This window comes from Argiope bruennichi, chromosome 1 (assembly GCF_947563725.1).
Source record: "Argiope bruennichi chromosome 1, qqArgBrue1.1, whole genome shotgun sequence".
Classification (NCBI taxonomy): domain Eukaryota; kingdom Metazoa; phylum Arthropoda; class Arachnida; order Araneae; family Araneidae; genus Argiope; species Argiope bruennichi.
This window is the reverse complement of record NC_079151.1, coordinates 148013351-148035274: the sequence shown is the minus strand read 5'-3', so window position 1 is coordinate 148035274 and position 21924 is coordinate 148013351. Positions and strand designations below refer to the sequence as shown.

The 21924-nt window shown below is 31.4% G+C and overlaps 1 protein-coding gene across 2 annotated transcripts in view; it reads right to left on the bottom strand.

The window, feature by feature from the left end:
- Window positions 1-19025, bottom strand: part of LOC129975933 (cubilin-like) — a 70612-nt gene extending 51587 nt beyond the window's left edge. The window contains exons 1-4 of one of the 2 annotated variants that reach the window (XM_056089230.1): window positions 18489-19025; window positions 8740-8796; window positions 8101-8188; window positions 1895-2140 (exon numbers count right to left, since the gene is read on the bottom strand). In XM_056089230.1, coding sequence (XP_055945205.1) covers window positions 1895-2140; window positions 8101-8188; window positions 8740-8796; window positions 18489-18602 — 505 coding nt within the window. In that variant the 5' untranslated portion in view covers window positions 18603-19025. The remainder of the gene's footprint in view (window positions 1-1894; window positions 2141-8100; window positions 8189-8739; window positions 8797-18488) is intronic. The other variant, XM_056089238.1, reaches the window with a different exon arrangement.
- Window positions 19026-21924: the final 2899 nt, after the last annotated feature.

The following is a 21924-nucleotide window of genomic DNA, read 5'->3' as shown; positions in this document are numbered from 1 at the left end:
ATGAATAAGACTTAACATGAAAGTAAAGTTATAATGTTTAGAATGGAATTTCTAAACAATAAATGACTTTAAATGATTTATTGCAACTGACGTTTAGTGCGTGTTCAAGACAAATAGATGCGTAAATCAATCTTAACAAAATTTACACTACATTGCAGAAGTTCAGCTAAATGAGTAAACCTATGTATTTGTCTTTCATCAACGCATAAGCTAGAAAATCAAAATACTTTTTTTTTATGAAAAATGATAAAATATTATCCTTGTTCAAGCTAATATTCTTTAAAATATAAGCTTGAACTTTCCTTCTCGAAACAGATTCATTTAGCTTCACTTGTTTATCAATATATTCCCGGTAAAAAATATTATTTATCTATTATTATTCCTCTTCATATTATTTATTGTTTTTTTTTTTGTTAGTAAAATTAAAGAAACATCATTTTCAAAACTAGGTTTAAAAAGTAATTGCAAAAAAATTTTTAAACAATCATTTTGTTAAAAAAATTTTTACAATCATTGAAAAGTTTGATTCAGATAAAACATGGCTACATAGGTGTTAAAAAGTTCTTGTTATTAATTTAAAAAATAACTTTAAACTTACACAACCACAGACCACTTCATAATGTTTGACCGCCACTCATTCATTGATGCACTAGAAAGTACTTTCCAATTAGGACAAATCCATCGCCTTCTCGCCCTGTCTCTACTGAATACATTTTTCCTGTACAATCAAATGAAAATCTTCTTGGATCATAATCATCTACAAGTTACGAATTTGTAACGAATCCGCACAATTGGATGCCGAACCAAGATTCGGTAGCTACAGCTGCCTCAGGAAAAAAACTGGCTCATTTTTAAACAGTATGAAGCGTATCTCAGCATAAATATTTGCAATTTTGTGTATTTTTTCTTAAGAAATGCTTTTTAATCTGTTTTTCCATCCTTCCTTCGTTGTTATTTGTTATTGTTGCTTATCCTCAAAAGATTCGACATATGTCAGATCAGCTCCAGTAGGTTGTTGACCGCCAAAAAATCTATAATATTAAGGGGATCGGACCTTAAGTCTCCCTTAGAATGTCCGATGCAACCCAGAATGTGATTTGGTGAAGCTGGAGGGTCACAGCATGTTTTACAAATGGAATGGATATTTCTACCACTTTCAAAGGAAAGACACTTAAGATGGCCATTTTTTTGTCTAATCAAAGCAGTTTGGGAGCTACGGTCACATTTGATTTACAGCAGAGTGCCAGGGGATGTTCCCGTGAACCATTGTTGCAGTGGAATACGCCATATAAAATTGAGTTTAGATCTTTCTTTTGAGTGTAGTTGTTGATAAGTAAGCGAAGAGCCAGAGGCAGTTTCATTCTCACTACCCTCTTTGGCCAATCTATCAGCGACCTCCTCACCACTAATATTTACGTCTGATGGGATCCATTGGAGGTGGACATCGTGGTTCTGAGAGATCTTCCTCAGTTTGAGCAGAATAGATACACTGGTTTCATCGTTTGCAGCGTACCAGCCACTAAGATGTTGTAGTGCACTGCGACTATACGATAAAATTCATAGTTCTCCAAAATCACAATCATTAAATATGATAGCATCAAGCCCTACATTAATCGCCCTAATTAACTCACTCCTGAAGACAGAGCAAGAGGGCTGCGTTGCTTTATTGCAATTCCAAGGCGGGGGGTCCTAATATAAATACCACTGTTATCTATACCACTGTTATAAATACCATTTTCAAATGCATCAATTATCGCCTCTACCACTCTTAAAAACCTGTGATATAAGGGGCGTTTATGTTTATCTAACCGTATTCCATCGGTCTTTTACAGTTTTTGTTCTAAATTTTGAAACACCCTGCATAGTGTATGAAAAACTGAAATGAATTACTCACCTACGGAATCAGCCGGTATATTTCCACACAGCCTCTCATCCCCGATGGCGAGGAAGTCCTTTTCGCAGCCCGCACTTGTCTCCAGGTCGAACTTCTTGAAGGTGATCTCCAGGCCGCAGATAGAGTCCGAGTGTTTCCTGATGGAGTAGCGGCAAAGCATGCCGTTCGAGTAGTCATCTGGGAAACCCGGATGGACCAACTCGTAATCTATGGAAGACCAGCTCTTGTCGCAATTAGGGAAGGCTACTAGGAAAATAATTTGAGGATGAATAATAGATAAATTGATATAATTGCATATCAATTCCAAAAAAAAAATCGATTTTTTTTATATTAAAGCAGCGTTTTAAGGCAACACTAGGGCTATTTTAGGACGGACCATAATTTTGAGCCACGTTCAGTTGACGAGGAGGACAATTGAGCCAACACTACCCTCTCTAAATTTCCACACCACACCAGCGGGAGGGCGTTTGGCTCCACCGGATTTAACGTGCACCATACCCTCTTATTACAAGACGGTTTTTCGGTGAAATCGGGTTACGAACCTGAAACCCTCCGGTTCCGAGGCCGAGTCCTTACAACTGGGCTACCGACGCCCGAAAAGAAATTCGAACTATTAGTCTGAAACTTTCTAAAATGATTATGTTATCCTACTAAAAAATTATTTATTCTACTTTTTATAACATCATTTCGGCTTCAGTTTTAAGTCGAGCCTACACATTTATAAAATTTTATCAGAATAATACAGAATGTGAGATATTTGTATTAAATTTGTAAGGGAAGCTTGAAATCAAGTCTTGGTAATGAAATATTTTTGTAATTTAAATTTATAAATTTTTCAAATGAAATGCTGTACTGCAAAAATCAATTTCTCAACTAAACAGATCATTTCTAAAGCAACTGAACGAAAAAAAATCTATTGCATCAGCTGATAATAAATAAATGGGGAAATTTGATGCATTTTAATTAATTAAAAGCATATAGAGAATCAAAAGAATTCTCAATGAGCACCTACCACATAAGAAAAATATTACATACGAAATTTGGTAACTTTTGTTATAATAATCTGCCTTGTAGAATGTTTTAAACGATTTTCGCGTCAAACAATTGGTACACAGTATGCCGAATTAAAAACGTTCTCGAGTTAAAATAATCGTTCTTACAAACAAATGTGATGAACCTGTTTATAGGCTATTATGCTATCAAAGTTGAGAAAAATATTCTGAGGGAAAATAGGCAACACACTTTTTCTGGCAACTTGCATTATATCATAAGTACATCCATTCACTCATTTCAAATTCTTTAATCTGTAAATTTAATAATAACTAAAAGAATCACCATCTGATATTTTATCATATGTTACATTACAAACATATGGTTTGAAACCTACAAATTTCTGATTTATTTATGTATAAAAAGTTTGCGTCCGTTACGTAAACATTCGAGTTTATTTTAGATCAGATATCATCTCAGCATTTTAGCTTTACAAGAATGTTTAATGCCCCAAGAAGAAGCGATTTTAAATTGACCAGGCTTTTTATACATACAATGAACAAACATCCCTTCACATTTGCAGAAATCCTGAATGTCACATTTTCTGGGATATCTCGAGAAAATGAAAATTCTGGAAAAACTTTAGCTTTCCGGTGTTTTATATTTGACTAATAATGAAATAATTCACAATTTGATGTAAAATTTATAGTAAAAAATTGTGGAATGTAAAACTTTTTTATGCTAATGTAGTCTTCGCACGTAATATGATGTTATTTTAGAGTAAAAATTACTATGGAATGTAAAAATGCATTTAAATGTTTTATCTTTAGAGTCATCATAGCATAAAATCATTTTGGTCTAAAAAATTGTGAAATGCAAAATATATTTAAACCGAACTCTGAAAAAAAAATCAAAAGTGTGAGAAAAAATCTTATGGTTGTCCCTTTCAACACAATCAAAGCGTCCTGCGGGAACAGTTCATTATTGAGTGTGCCCATAAATATGTTGCAACGTTTGTCTTTCCAACCAAACCAAGGGATACCTTGCCTACTGTCAGAGCGTCAGTTTCGGAACTGGAGCGTTTAAAACTCTAGATACGCTTCTTCAAAGGGTTCATCGGGTACGCAGGCTTGGAGTTTATAAATTTACTCAGATCGAAGGCTCTATCAACTGATGCTGCATGAAAGTTTTAATAAAATGTTTAGGATCAGATTTTTTTTTTTTTTTTTAATCTGACCAAAGTTCTAAGTTAAGATTACCCCATTTAACCATAAAGTACGTTTAAATTCTAATGAGAATGTAATCATCAATCAATAAATCAAAGTACATGATTTCTTCATCTATTTCTAACTTTGACTGTGTCACTGTAATAAAGGGATCTTCTATACACGATGATTTTGACGGAAATAAAATTTTAAACCAGTTTCTCTACCGTTTGATTGTCATTCCATTCCGGCCATTTTCAGAAGAAAAAAATATTTCTGTCAATCTGAATAATATTTTTCATATAAAGTTCAGTCAACCTTTGAGCACTGAAAATAATAAGAGACTTAAATACATTCAAATGAACACATGAATGATTTGAAAAGAATAGAAAGTTCGTTAAAAAGTATAAATCTTTTTCCGAAGAATCTACAAGGACTCCAAATGTCCAAAACCACTTTCGATTCAAAACATCTCACGTGTTCCGTTCCAAGAAGCTGAACAGAAATTTAATAAATGTCTTCCGACAGCCGAAACAAAGTTCTTATTCTTTTGGATGAATCCCTCGCTCCCCCCACCCCATCCTGTTCCGAACGTGCCTCTCCACAAAAGATTCGCAAATCCAACAGAAAAGAATGGACATCAGACATTACAAGGGTCTTACAATCCTCTCCTTTTCAGTCTTTTTTAATGAGAGAATTGCGCCGCAGCCGGGTGTAGTCACAGCCGCAGTCATTCTGAAGAATCTGGTGATGAACAATATTAAGACAGCAAGGTTGCATTCATTCGTCAAGGGTACAGCGGAGCCTTCCAGTCAAACATAAAAGGAACTCCAACTTTCACTTCAAAAGACAAACAAAGAAAACCTCCTTCTATTGCGTGAATCTTTTCTTTCCCTCTTTCATTTGTTTTCCCCGCCCGATAACAAGGAGATGCCGAGTCGCCTCGCCTCAAAATTACGCTTATGCAATTAATGAAGGATCCTGTTCATAACTTTTTTTTTCTTCGCGTTTATTTTTTACTTCCACTTGGGCCTGGGTAAACAAACTTCACATCAACCTAGATGCCTCCAGTATGATTCTTCATTTTTTTATGCGAAATTTCTGCGGGCATGATCTGGCTATTGACACTCTGGCGTGAAAGGGATCTGAACTCTGAAACGTACTAATTAAAAGGGAGATTATGCAAGGTATTGTGTTGATGGTTGGGTCAACATTTTTCCTTATCTTAAACTGTCTGTCGCATTGTCTAATGAAGCTCCTATCGGGGAAGATCTCAACAAACTAATTGAGATGTAAACATACAAAACACAATTGCAGAGCCTTCTCAAGAGGTCATTCTGTCTAGGGTATTTCCAGCGCTACGAAGAGGACTGCTTTCAATTATTTACGTATTGCATCCTGATAGGTCAACTGTGCTACAAACGTTAATGCTACAACGTTTCCTTTTAAATTCGTGTAGCAACTGTTAAAAGTTGAATGCAAATCACAATGTAGCTATATATTCCTATAATAAAGTGATATTTCCAGTTGCTATATTTCGTTTAAAGGCTTCATTTGGCTTCATTGGATCTCCTTTTTAAGGCTTTACTTTCGCGCAAAACTATTTTACTAGGAACAATTTACTTTTTAGAAAAGATAATTTTTTCGTTCGTTCAAGACTTTTGCTATTCATTTCCCCTTGTTTAAAAAAACTCGCAAAGAATTGGAATTTATGGTTATAAAATGATTTTTCTACGAAGTGCTACGAATAAGGACACTCATTCCAATCACCTTGCATCTTTTTTAGATATTCCTTGCTTCTTAAATGGAAGTTTAACCTTTCATATGCATCACCCGGAAGTAACTTGTGTGAAGTTATATATACAAGATTCCTTATAAAATATGTCAAATCCCCGTTATTCTCCCAGCTTCACGAGCACTTTAACTCCCCGTTGATATCTCGGTTGCAAATATTGCCATGACACTTTTCACAACATGGGCGCGGTCAGCGCTCAAGTGTGACCTGCCTCTTCTTGGACGCTCCCTCCTCCCATTTCCTCAAAGTGTAGTATTAAATCCAGTATTCCATTCACTGAAATAGGCCTTTTATGCGCCTTCAGTCCTTTCTCCGAGCGAAACTTTCGCATTGCAATAGTTCTGAACTGCCCTTCTTCTAGAAAAATTTAACAACCGACGCTGGATCTGGTAAGATAACATGCTTCGGAAATGAACGATGAATCCATTTCCAGACAAATGTTTTATTGCACCTGATTTGCGTAAAAGGTTTCAGTATTACGCGTGAGTATCCAGTAACTTTTAGAATAATTTTATATACATTTTTTTTAATCTAATGATCCTCTGCTCAAATTTTCCCCCGAGTATTACTTTTTTACTCCGAATTTTTGAAGTTTGCATGAATTTATGATGTATTTAAGTAAGCACGAAACTACGCTATCATATTCAGGAAAAATTCTCTCACTAAATTTTTGGACAGTGACATAACATAATTGTTTACTATTCTAGATTGCTTCTGTATTTCGAAAGTCATTTCTTTCTTTTACTCATATATAAAGACTTATTTTCATTAAAAAAAAATCATTCACTTTTTATTAAATTCGTTTGGATTAAGTGATGCACATAATTTCAGGTAATCCAAATGAAACTGCAAGACTACATAAAATATTCATCGAAAGAGATTTTGGTGAAATGTTTATTTTATTAATTAGAACATAAAAGTTTTTCCAGAGAAAATAAATAAATGAATGTATAAATTACAGAAATTTATTCTAAAGAGCAAAAATGTTTGTATTATATATACTTAAGTATAGAGGTTTTTAAAAAAAAGTAAGACAAAATACTTAATCTTAACTGGGAATTATTACTGTCTTATGATAATTTAAAGTTTTAACGAAAATTTTAAATTTAAAATGTCGAATTCTGCTAATGTTTAGCACATAAAACTCTAAAATAAAAAAGAATATATTTCAAAATAAATTCCAAATAAAAACTTTCCTAATGAAAAAGAAAAGAAAATAGTTTAATTTATTCTTTGATTCCTGTCCTTCATTGGCTCATGGAGAAGAAGAATAAGTAAACTTTTTTCTTTTATGGTAAGCTTAAATTCCTATAAAAAAAAAAAGGCCTGAAATAGAATTCTCGTACATGTTACAAGACATTCTCAATCATTCTGCCGTTTAAAAGCAAACGCCAACATTCTTGGAGATTGTGATAACCGGACTTCACATTAGCGGTACGAGACGATATTACGTAAGAAATCCGCCACAGGGATCTGATCCATATTAAATTCATTGGCATAAATAACCTCCTGCTAATGTAGTGAAGGTTTGGAATAAGTAATCGCTGGCTGTTATGTTTTCTCGTCATGGTTCAGATTTCAAATGTCAACAAACTCGAAAACGCTAATATAATCAATCAGTTTTTTATATAGTTATGTGTCCTGATTTTTACCAGTTACATGCGTAAAGGTTTTCAATTATAACTTCTTTTTTCCGTCAGTTATTATTAATTTTTTTAACGTGACTTGTGGCACTTTTTTGTCATGTACAAACTCTATTATTATATTGATGAGTCGGGTTGTCGACAACAAATATATAGTCTTCAAGATAACGATGAATCGAACCGGTTAATGGATGTGAACCAAATGGGGGCATATTTTGAAGCACGTATTTTTGTTTCCTACATTTAATCTCCGATTTTAATGTATAGCATTGTAAAAAAAAGAGTAGAAGCTGTAATTTGTAAACAAAAAAAAAAAAAAAAAAAAAAAAAAAAACGGCATGAAATTTCTGGAAATATCCATTTACTAAATGTGGGCCATTATGATCAGACGTACTTTACAAAGAGGATTGGGTAAATCCTTATTATCTTTGATAGCTGAAAACTAGTAAAGACGAATTCTTTTTTGGGGATAAACATTTGATTGAGGAATGTCCAGTTTCGTGCTTCATGTTAAGTTCTCACTAAATTTCATTTTAATTGATTAGCAAAGTGAATTGGATTGCGTTTCCTTACCTGTCCTCACAGGAGTTGCCAAAGAAGTGGAGCTAACAGTCTTTAGTGAATCTGAAGTGGTTGAAGCTTTTGCGGTTTCATCCAAATCCTTCAAAATGAAAAATAGCAATGAATACATAGGACACATTGTCTCTTACTCGAATATAACTCTGTTAAAAATAGGCATTGAAAATAAATAATAATACAATCAATTCAGTTAAAAAGTGGACAGAAATAAAGCAAAGAACGTTCCTAATATAATTAATGAAGTGTTTTATCCTAATTAAACAGAAGTAGATAAAATACGCAGTAGTAAAAATCGGATTGCGCTCCATTCCAAACGCATCTTTAAATTTCATCTCATATTTCCTCTTGATATATGATCTTTTCTTTTCTGATTAGGGGACAAATTCTATTTTAGAAACTTAAGTCGATTTTTATGTATATAAGAGCATTTAGAAGTAGTAGTAGTGTAGTTTCAAGTGCTGAAATGACTCTACGCGATTTTTTATTTTAATTGTTGATTATGATTTGCCTATAACTTTCCGTGTCAAATATTCTATAATAAAAGTGTAGGCCAGATAATTAATATGTGTTTTAGCACTACTAATTATAAAAGTAAAATCAAAATTTCATTATTAAATACAAGAACGTACTCACCGTCGCATTTTTAATGAGTCTTCTAGCTCGTACAGTAGTGGCCAACACTGTGGAAACCTTTTGGAAAGAACGCCTTTTTTGAGATTTCATGTTCAGAACAGCAATTTTATTAACAGAAATACAATAAAATTATACGTCATTTTCAAAATAAGTGAAACAAAAATATAATACAATATTTTTATAATAAGTATTTGTATTGGAACAGCAGTTACCAGATAGTAAAAGGAAGCTTAAGAATACTTCATTGGGGAAATTTTAGGGTCAATTATGGCATAGAAACACCACCTGTGGAGTTCACCAATACTTTTATTCCTCAACTGCGACAATGCGATACCATGACTGATTATTACTTTAATCAATTAGATTTTAATTAAATTAATAAATCAATGGTTTCTTTAAATTTCTATGCTATTCCCAATCCAGTTCAGTAGCGAAATGTGATTGTCTTGAAACTAGTTTTTACATATCTGAATGAAATTGAATCCTGTTGAAATATAAATTCTTAAGCGGACAGCAGTTTAGGAATGAGTATTTCAATAATATATTTTAAACATTAAAACTAACATTCATCACACACATTCTACCCACGTTTTTTGCTGTTAAAATATCTCAGATCGCAGCATTCACTGGATTAACTTAGCATTAAATGTAATACAAGCTGGATGAAAATCTTTTCCTTTCCTTCCATATTTTATGCCTTCGCTGTCAAATAGTGAGATTTTGGTCTCATCACTCCAAATCGCATTGTATCATTGTTCTGCTGTCAGATGATATCGGTATTTGCCCAGTTCTACCTTTTTTTTAATGATTTTTTCTTTCGTTAGAATTCTTGAATTTAGACCGGATTCCTACATTCTACATCGAATGGTCTTCGCACTCAACTTCACATCACATTCCGTTATCTCACTTTGCGTCGTCCTGATTGATTTTCTTCTATGACGTGGACATAATTTTTGTTTCTCCATCTCAAAATGGAAGAATACGATTCATTCTTGCATTACATACTTGGTTAAGTTATCTTTAAACTGATATATAACTTCATAGTATTACTGCAATGCACTTTTTCAAAAAGATTCCCGCTATTTTAATCACTACCGTAATTCATTCAAATTAATTTTTAGAATTAAATTGTTCAGACTTCCTCGAGAGATTTTTCAAGACGTGTGCTGGCTAATCGAAAGAGATCTGAAAACGAAGAGTCATTTGTTTCTACAATTTATAATGAATCAATTGATCCATGAACCCGTGCTAAAAATCTTATTCATTCGGGATTTTTAATGCCGTATCATGCAACAAAAAAAATCTAAAATTTGATGAACAAAATATACGCACATATACTTCTTTCGACATATGCTGAGTATAAATTTTAACATGATTAAAAAAAATAGATATGTATCGATAATGCTTTGAGTGTATACAAAACTGAAATGAATATCTTCTTTGAGTTTTACGTTTCTTCTTTTTAATGCCATTTAAATAGTTTTTGTAGCCTTCTTATCTAAGAAAAGTGTTTTAAATATGGATATATTCGACACTTCCATCAAATAACTTGAAATATTAAGAAAAAGCATATCACATCTTACTCTTCGTTACTTAGATTCATTTAATGAAACAATTATTTGACGCAATTGTAAAAATTTTACTCACCATATTTGTTGTAAAAATATTATTCATGAATGGGAAACCGGAAGGTAGCTTCTGTTTGCTTCCGAAATTAAAAAAAAAGATTTAACCACCCCTGTTATTTGCTCCTACGGTTTCATAAGAATGGATACTATGATGATGCATTCAGCGAGAGCTTTGAAACACTTGAAATAGAATATGTAATTAAAAATAATAATGCATCATCATCAGAGGGCGGTATTTTTTTCCCCTTTAAATGAATAAATTTGATGTAAGTTACAAAATGAGAAACATTGAATCTCAGATAAACAATGTTTTTTAACTTTAGAAACTCATAGAAAAAGCATTTATAATATGACGAAAAGAATGTAATCGAAATAACTGATTGTGGTGATTGTGATTTCATATTGGTTAGTAAAAACAATTCACAAATAATAAATTTTCTTCATGCTAAATTAAAGTTGCCTTCGCATAGCAGCAGTCCATTTAAAGATACACAAGAGGAAAATGTTGTATATACTTTTATAATTGAATTGCGACTAATGCTTTTCAGAATTTAAATCAACTAATTTCGTCATATTTAGTTTGTATTTCTGCATAGCAATATAAAGATTACAACCGCCAGATGATATGTTCATGAATTGTATAACAACTATTTTTTTTCCTTTTTATCAAGCTATTTTTTAATCATCTAATTCTCTGAAGAAATAGCTTTCTATTTTGTGCATTTTACTGTTTCATAAGTTTTCCAGATGATTATTGTCAGACTATGAATTTTGCTGATGTTTCATTCAAAATTGATGCCCATTTAAAAGTGCAATTTGAAATAAAACTCGCGACCGAGACCTAATTATTTTGTTTGCCTTTACAAATTATCAAGCATCGAGAAGAATACTTTTCTCAAATTCTATATTTCCTATTTGAGAAACGGCAAGCTTTCCAAAACAACAATTCTTATGTGATCCTATTTCTTTGTTACTCGTTCATAATTACGAGCTCTTTTATTCTCTTTTTTTCTGTATATTGAAATTCCAAATAAAATCAGTAATAAATAAATTCGAATCTCCATTTCTCCAAGCAAACCCATCATTGAAGCACTTATTGCTTTATTTGTTGCCCATGTGATTTTATGACAGTGTCCTTCACTTTCCCAAAATATATATGATAGCATCAAAGTCAAACAAGAAGTATAATACCTAAATGTGCTTTCGCTTTATCGTGAGTTACATCCTTCAGAGATGAGCGACAGATTTAGAAATGAAGTTGGTATCGCATATTTGAAGGGCTTCTTGGGCTTTAGAATTGACTTTATTTCCAATGAAACTTTACTTCCAATGATTGCAGAATAGTTTCAGAAAGTCATTCTTATTAAATACCGTTAAGGTGATAACTGTAATAAATGTTGTTGTTTTTTTTTTTGGTATGACTTAAAAAATATAGATTTAAAGATGCAATGATTCTTCATAATTCAAAATATATCTTGTAGAAATATATCTATCTTGTTGAAATCACCAACCATGTATCTAAAGAGAAATTTGTTCAACTACCAGAATAAATAAAGAATGACATCACAATGATATGGCCCGGCATATTTTCTTATTTTTAATTGCATTTTGTCTTCAGCTGCTGTGAGAGAAAAAGTCCTTCAGCGGATACATTTGTCGGAAGACATTTATTAAATTTCTGTTCAGCCCTTATTCCCTTTTGTAAGGGTCAGTGCAAGTATCAAACAATGGAAAATACATTACTATACTCCACATTGAAATATATCTAAAAAATAACATAATTTTATATTAAAAAATTATCTGGGAACATCTTCATATGACTTATTCTTATTCCAAACATTATCTGTTTTTTAAAACCTAGAGAATCCTCACTCAACAATATCCGTGAATAATTCTAATTATCTGTTACGAAGGTGATTGTCAAAGAGGAAAATGAGCGAAGGCTGCATGGAATGAGGGATTCTTTCGAAAAAAAGGTAAATGAGCGGCTGGTCATTCCTCCTGGAGATTATGCGCGGATGACATCAACGGAAGATGCGACTCGTTTCAGGGTCACCAAACCTTCTGCGAACTTGTCTTTCCTGGGGATTAGAAGGCTATTCTTGGAGGCTGTTGCTTTTGTCACTTAAACGTTTAGAGACGAATGTCATTATTTCGTTGATGGAGTCATGGCTCTTTCACTGAGATAATAAAGTGGTCATTTAGAAGTCCTTCCTTTTGTTTATCACCAAAGATATGAGGTAAAAGAATATGAGCGGTCAAAATCATAAGCAAATCGCTTAAGATTTTATACAAAATAAAGGCAACAAAACATTTGAACAGAGATATCTGACAAGTTGAATACAACTGAACCAAACGACGTTCTGGTGCATAAATTAGTATCTTTAAAAAAACGACCCGGACAGTTCTATTCTACAGTCTGTATTTCCACATAATGATATGACTTCTCGCTAGTGGTTAGTTAGCTCTGATTTTTCTTATGTCAGGAGCAATTCAAAGTTTTCAATTGCTTTTTGTGAAATTTCTTCAAAAGTTTTCAGAATAAAATGAATAATAATTATAATTTATTTATTATGAAATTTTATTAATTATTAATAAATTTATAATTAATATAAAATAAAAATAAATATCTATATAAAACTTTATTGTCATCGAAAATGTAATATAAATTTAAAATAAGTTCATCGGGTAGATGAAGTGCCAACGTATAGGTTAAAAAAAATTACAATAATGAAAAGGCAGGAAATATGACTAAAATGTGAATGGCAACACACAGAATTAAATAACATGATCCATTTTTTTATGCAGCTCCATAATGCTCTGAAAACAGCTGAGGTTTTGTTTGGTGAACAAAATGAACTGTTTCCGTCGACAATGTTTAGGTCCAAGTTTGATACCAATCTACCATGCCACATTCTAAATTTCATCCTGATGCATTTTTAAATTATTATACGCACGATCAGACACAGAGAGGGCCACAAAGATGAAATTACAAAAAAAATAAAAGTCTGCCCGACTCAAGCAGATTAAAATTAATGATAATCCGGAGGTTGTTATCGCTGTTCTTGAAAACTTACAGTATACTTCTAATTAATTCTCCCTGTAAATTTCAGATACGATATGGCAATGAATCATTACAATTTTTATTGAAATCGAAATCTGTCCTAATCACCCATTTTAATTCAATTATTTGGAGGAATCCAGAAGCTTCTTCAAGATAAAATCACGGTTGCAGATATCAAAACAATAAATTTCCATTTTTTCAAGGGGAATTCCACGCGGTAACTTCTATCGTATATACAAAATCATCCATTCTTATTCACCAGAAATCTCAGTGGCAGCATTGTCAAACAAATTTTCCTTCATTTCAGATTCGTATTTTCCCCTTGTTAGATGCTGATACGCGTAGTTTCCACATACTGATATGCTGATACGCGTATTTCGCCTACGCCGATGCTTTTTGTCCGGAGGCTGGCTGATAAGATAGCGTTATTTTAAGGGATAATGCTCAAAGAAGTAATCAGATAATTTTGGAATTCCTTCCTGCTATATTTAGCAAAACAGTTCCACTTATCAGAAAGGGTGCCATTTTGACGAATAATACAAACATTTGAAATAGATATTATAGAAAATTCGTTCTAGACACTGAACTTATTGCTATAAATCTGAATGCTTTTGATTTGAGCAGCATGAATCCTTTAAAAAAAACCCAAGAAGCTGACAACGATTTGCCAAGCATGTACATGCCTGCTTTTATTCTAATTGATTTAAATCGAATCTTAACTTTAGATTCATTATATTCTAAACTACAGACTTTCAAGATTAAGAAGTGAATTCTCCTGCTTCCATGCAATCTACTTTAACCAATAGTATTTCTAATAGATTTTTCACACATTTATAATATTAAAAAAATGCTATAAAAATTATAATTTGAAAAATTTTTTACTTTTAAAACTTTGATTTAAAAAAATTTAGCGTCTAATCTAGAAATGAATGAATACAGAGAAGCCTTTCCGCTTATTATATTACCAAAGCAAGGAAAAAATGTGACTTACGGATTCCGTTTGCAGTAAGTTTAAAATTGAATGACCAAAACTGATGTATCAGGGCATGAAACAACTCTCCTTAAGATTATTTTTTTAACATTTTATTACCTTTATCTTGTTTTTAATATGGAATCCTGAAATAGAATTTTCATTCGCATTCTTTTGTACTAGAGCTTTAAAATTTTGCATATTTATGTAATACCGATGACACTATATTCTATACAGGGAGGAATTATTTAAAATTGATTTCGAATTTGATAATATTTATATGAATTAATCAAAAATTAAAAAAAAAGATCGGAAGTGATTAAAACAAAAAAAAAATATTATTACTTTAATACACTGATAAATGTGCTATTAAAGCTGTTTAAATCTAAAGAAAAATTCTGAGGATTTAATTCATCATCCATTTAGTATTATTTTTAGCGCGTATTTATTGTTTATTGTTTTTGAATAGAAATATAAAAACCATAAAAAGCTTAAAATCTCTTTTTCTTTGTTTATTACTATTTGCTAATCCTTTCGAGAGAAATAATAACACTTATTTGATTTAGATGTGGTGAATGTCTTTCATGACAATTTATTTCGTGCAAATTTTATGACACGATATCTGAGGTAGTTTATAACACGAAAATGCGACAATTAAAACTTTTGTAAAATAGTCCTAGCAGAATAATTTTTAGCAATAATTCAAAATATCAAATACGTCGTAGATTAAAGAAAGTAAAAATGTTTTTGTATAATTCACTTTAAATTTATAAATTCTGCTTGAAGTGACACCTACATTAGTTTTATAACCTTTCACAAATGATTCTAAAAAGTGCATTATAATGAATGTTAAAAGTTAATTCTGTATTGGATTTTAAAACCAGAAACGTTCCTTTAAAATTTCTTTTTTAAAAATATTTCAATATTTTGTCGAAACTTCTGTATGTAAATACTTCAATACTTAAATTGCCATTTACTTAAAAATAATTGGAAAAAAAATGACAAATTACAAATACTATAAAGTTATTGAATGTAAAATTAAAATAATATTTGTCAGACACGTGTTTTAAAATCATTCCTATTTATAAAAAAAATGAGGAACTATTTTCTCGTTAAAAGAATGATAAATCGCAAACAAAGCTTTTAAATATTTGAAGTATTATAGAAGAGTAACTTACTTAACGATTTTGCCCTTGTTACTGTCTATCGTAAATATAAAAAAAAACATTAATTGATTAGTTTTTATGCAGTTCTGAAAAATAGAAGGTTTAAAGGATAAAATTTATATAATTTTCAATGTTTTTGTATTGAGCACACTTGTGAGAATTATTTTATTTGAATATTTCTGTATAAAAATAGGTTATGGTATTCTTCTAATTCAAATCTGTAACTGATTAATAATATTTAAACCATATTATTCATACATTTTTATGAAAGCACTCTAGCACTCAATGCATATAAAATTGCAAAAAAATATTACATTTTTTTTTTCTTTTGAAAAGAGGAATAAAATGAAAGGCGTAAAACTAAGAAAATTTTAAGATTTATGCAAGTTATAAGTGCCCGCTATTGAGGAATACATCGAATGGGTGAGAAGAAAGTCTTGATTGTACGACTAAAACTCATTTGAAGAAATAGTTATGTATTTTTTTTATCATGAATATTCTTCCTTTTTCTATAAGTATGTTTAGAATTTAATATTATTTATTGAGAATTGAAGCCAAAAAATTGAAAGTTATACTTTTTATTCTTTTTAAAAATTCTTTATACAAAGCTATATTTTTAAAGTTGCTTGTCATTATGTTGTTATATTTCTTCCAAGTTCATTGACTAAAATCACACATTCATTTAAGGTTTATTCAACAGATAATTATTTTATTTACATTGAATCGTGATTTTAAGTTATTGTAGATTTATTATTAACTTATTTTCATATTTACTGAGCGTGTGTCATTTTTGAATAATTTTTTAATATAAATGAAAGAAATATTATGAAACATCTACACTATTTTCACAATTTCTTTAAAAAAAGCACTGAAAACTAGAATTAGCCTTAACTGGTAAAAGTGATTAAAAAAATATTTACGTTCTCATATACTTCAATACCAACCAAAATTCAATCAACTGAGTTCGCTTGTTTTTAATGTAAATTCTTTCAACTCTATTTCTGATTTTTCAGTCATTTTTGTAAGTTTTTAACCTTTTATCATGTATTGGAGATTAAGAAAAAAGGGAATAAATCCTAAAAAAAGTGCTCATCTAATGAAAAAAATAAATCCAGTAGCATCATTAAATGCATGCTTGAAATATATAAGGAAGCTTCAATTTACTTGTGATCGCTTTAATTTCATATTTGAATGTGCAATGCATTAAAAATATGTGGAAATAGTGAGAGAAGTAAGTGACTAGAAAATAACGTATCAGAAAGAGTCACAAGAAAAATATATTTCGTTAACAAGAAATGAAAAAATTGGAAGAAAGGCTTCTAAAGGATTAGGATTATTATGGATACTACTTGATAGAGGATAAATTGCATATAGACATATCAATGGAATGGGTCATCATTCCATCATGAATGTCACATTATGTAAGATTTTTGAAATGATTAGAAGGATACACAAAACATGCTAATTAATTTTATGAACAACTGACGCACTTATCAATTTGTGTGTGTGTGTGTGTGTGTGTGTGTGTGTGTGTGTGTGTGTGTGTGTGTGTGTGTGTGTGTGTGTGTGTGTGTGTGTCTAAGAGTCCGAAATTCTTTTCTTTTACTGCACTTTTTATGTAACGATTTAATACTAATGAAAAATAATTTTGTATATATATTACAACTGTTTTTACTATTAAATCATACCAATAGGTAATTCATCTTTTTATCATTCTTTTTTATGTTGATATTTGATAATTTTCTTTTGAATCATAAACTATCTAGTGGCATATTCATCCTCAATAATTCTTAGAAATATTCAAGAACCATTTTCAAAAATGATGCTAATGATAAATCTTTTCTATTATAAATATTTATACAAGTAAGGTAAATTTTAAAAAAATAGAGACTGATCACAAAGTCCCTCCCCGATTATAAAAACATTATTGAAAAAAAACAATGATATTTGATTGTTTCAGTATATTGAAAAGTCATTTATAAAACTTTTAATAAAACCACTTATACATATTAATGTAAGCACTCTTGGTAGCTCAAATAAATGTCGATTCTCGCCAAATACTGCCTAGTATTTCGACATAACATTCCAATATTACATACACTTAAAATTAGGATACTGCATTTGTGACCCAAAATTTGAGTGCATCAGTAACTTCAATCGGCGTTGCAAATACTTTATGCTTTATGTAACTCCAAAATTGAAAATTAACAGAAATGGCCGATTTGAATTCATGGAACCATAGAACACATTTAACTTTCTCTTTTGTTGACGCTCCAACACTGTAAAATCACTTTTTCTACATTAGTTGCGCTATCTGATGGACTAAAAAAATGTAAGATCATGAATATTCGGTGTAAAAATTTTGCAGCATTGCATTGATTGGTTCTTCCGTGACCACCCTGTAAAATCATTAGGTCTCGTTAAAGAAATTAGTTCAGTTTTCGTTTACTTTGCTTTAGATTATTCTTTTGATAGAAACCACAGAATCACAAAATTAGCTGGAAAACTATTAAATCTTCCACATTGTTTCAAATCTTATTGAGTTTTACACACAGCTTTAAGCCTACTGATATCATGATGCACAACTATATAAAAGAAAAATTGAGCTGTATAAAACATATTTTGAAATATAAATTATGATGTATATAACTTGAAATATGCATTTTAAGATATTCTTTAAAAGCGAAATTTCTTTTTTTTACGTTTAAAAGAAATTAAGAGACAAAATAGATTAAAAATAAAAATGGCATCAAATTTTTCAGCTCATTATTGTTTTCATTATAAATACAATTATTATCTGCACAAGATAATCTTTGTTAGATATTGTAAATTTGCATGGTGCGTCTTTGAAGCTAAAAAACTGGGTATTTAAGAGTTCAACATTTCATCTTAAATTTAAATTACTAGAAATTTCAACTTACAGTGGATGTAACTTCAACCGTCGGTTCTAGAGTAGGTAGCAGCGTTGTTGTTTCTTGGCATACATATTGCTTCGAGAGGAGCAAAATTAATAATGTAACGTAAAACGTCTCCATTTTCAATTTCAAGATTCACAATAAATAAAAAACGATGAAATCACAATTTGTTGGTGTATCTGCCTATGCCTTCGATGTATCAGGATGCCAGCAGGCAAGATTTCATATTGAAGTAAATGGCTATTGTTGAAATATACTTTTAGATCCTTGATAGAAAGCGAAAGAGTTCGCCTATACAATCATAGTTTTCTTAAACTTAAACAAATTTCGTCAGCTAGTTTGCAAAGCAGCGTTTTCTGCCCTGTAAAATTGCCTTTTTTCACTAAAACTTTTTCTCCGTCGATTCAGCAGACAGCATCAAGAATGGATGGATTGATAGCCCGGCTGTCTCTATTCCCAGTTGATTTAATGAACACCAAAGACTTTCATCCTTGCTGGAGCATCACGTGATTCCTGGGCACGAGCATTTGGTCAACTGGTGGTTGTAGGGGGGAAATCTGCAACTGCCAAAAAGGAGAAACACTTTTTATACTCGGGTGCAATAGACCGTGAAGCTGCAGGCCCGTCTTCATGTTCGCGCCTCCCTCTCCTCCCCATGTGAGGATATTTTGAACGGGAAAAAAAAGGGGGCCTTGAAGGAACAGAAAAAATATATATATTGGTCAAGCAAGGATGTTTCTCCTGGGTTGAACAGGACATTTCTCCTTGCGTTTGACATGAAAGTCACCTTTGATAGCCGTTCTGTGATGAGAGAAAACGGGGCTCTTTAGGGTAAATGCCCGGAAAATTTTCGTGTTTCAGGGTCGTTAGTAATTTCTCTTCATTCCACTGGGAAACTTTCTTCGGTCCTCTTGACTGCATTTCTTACATTCTACATTTCTAACCGTTCAATGAATTATTAGAATATTTTTTTTTTTATTTCACCTATTTTCCAGTGCTTGACTGAAATCTTAAATTAATAAGGGTAAATAAGTGTCTGTCGCTGTCTGTTGATGTTCTAAAGAGCTGGAACTACCAAATTTGATGCGGATGCTTCAGATGATAGAAACAGTTATCCACCAAATTTTATCAAATTTTATCCATCTAGCTCTTTACGTTTTATAAATATCGTATTCGATTGCATTCGGACGGACAGAGAGATAAAATTCTTCTAAATAGATTTAGTTCAGTATTTGATGTAAAATCTTTAAATTTAGTGCGAAGGCAGCATAGAAATTTCATTTGTCTTGCTCAAAAGAGTTTTGAATAATCGTGTTCTCAGACAGATTAGCATAATTCCAATTCCCCCCCCCCTAATCTCAGGGAACTTTGAAACGTGGAAATTCATTAGAATTTCGCTGTTGAATTTTTTTTCTTTCTTTTTTTGATTATTATAATACTTTGGCTTTGCATACTGAAAAATGAAATGTAACCAATAGTTCATTTCTTATATTTTTGCTATTCCAGAAATTAAACTAAGTTTTCCATTCTTAATTCTGGAATGAGTAAATTTTATATTTACTTTATTTTGATTTTCAAAGACTAAGTTCTTAAACAGGTCCAGTTTTAACCAACACTTTCTAAACTCCATTATAATACTTGACCATAAACCTGGATCATTTATATTCACTTGATCGTATTTGTTATTTTCACTTGACCCTATTATTTTCGTCGTTATTTTCTGACTCGATCGTTTTGTATAAACATATGGTTTTTCAAAAAATTTCACAGCTTCTACATTTTCCTTACAAGATTGTGCAGTTTGTGCGAAACACTCTTCTCCATTGGAAGCTTCTGAAGGCGAAGCCATTTCATTGCCACAATGACTTCGCAGACAAGAAAACAAATCTACTTATGAGTTATTGAAATTTAGTTTCTCTCTCTCTCTCTCTCTCTCTCTCTCTCTCTCTCTCTCTTCTTCTTCTTCTTCTTCTTCTTCTTCTTCTTCTTCTTCTTTTTTGGCAAGCAGAGGGATTTTCCTTGACATAGGACATGAAGTATTCGCAATTAACTTAGTAGATGAAGTAAATAACCATAAATCTACTTATTTATATTTATAATATGTTGCTCACATGTGCTAGACTGTGTTATATCTGTAAACTTCGTATGTTTCAAAATTCATCGATGGTTCCAGTTAAATTTCTTTCTCTCTTTTTTCCATCTCACTGTTATTGTTCAAAACATTATTTTAGTTCTTGATCACGCTGGGGCCCCCTGAATCATCGGGCCAGGTGCATAGCATCGGCCGCACATATCAGATGGCCGGTCTTGACTAAACTCATACTCTAATCTCTTTTCGAACGAACTTTCACATAATGCATTTTCAAAATAACGCGGTACTCCCATAATACCATTTCGATAGAATAGATCCATAAAACAATTCATATGGAACTCCTACAATTTGATTTCTTTATAATAATGCATTCCCTGATTAGCGCTCCTTTCAAATTTCATTTTACATGACTCCGATGCAATGAAAAATTAAAGATTCGTGTTAGAAGAAGATTGGATAATTTTATTCCTCGTTGGAAGCAGTAATGGATTTTGAGTGCTGCTGAAATTTACCTGGTGCAGACTAGAAATATTTATGAAAATTTAATTTAGAAATATTTATGAAAGTTAAATGAGCTGATTCAATTTTTGGGTTATCAAGAGTTAAAATGAACTTTCGTTAATCAGGGCTTGTATTACTTTCCTCGTGAAGTTACATGGGAAAAAGTACTTTTAAAACCTTTCTATTGTATAAAATTCCCAAACAAATTGTAACAATTAAAACTATCTTAATAACAATTAATCTAATTGTAACAAATAATCTCAGTAAATTTTTAATTTAATTGGAATGAATCAATCGAACATAATCGATAATTAATTTTTAATTAGAATGTGCATTGTATTAAAAAAAGAGTTTAAGGGCATTCGAATCCCTTGTCCAAAACAACAAGGCATAATAATCTTTTTTGCCCTAATCCGAATACTTTATTTTTTTTTTTAAATTTACTGTTATTTATATAGTAGCAATAACGCATGCACAAAAATGCTATAGTAGTTTAATTTCGCTGCAACACTTGTGAGTGTAAATCAGTTATTAAAGCAGCGAAAAGTATTGTTGTAAAATATATTTAAAAAATTAATAAAAATTATAAAAAAAACATTTTACGGAAATAAACTGGTGTCACAGTGAAGTTTAGTTCTTTTTTTAATTTAAAGTCGTGTAAAAATTGTTTTTGAGCAGTAATATGTTATTAACGAAAGACTAATTTTTTTAATTAATTTCTAATTAAATCCTGTAATCTATACTTATAAACAAGCTCAGCGCGTGTGTGTGTTGGCATTCTACAGGCCAGACCATTTGATCTACAGCTACCAAATTTGGCACATGCATGCCTTGGAGGTCGGTAATGTG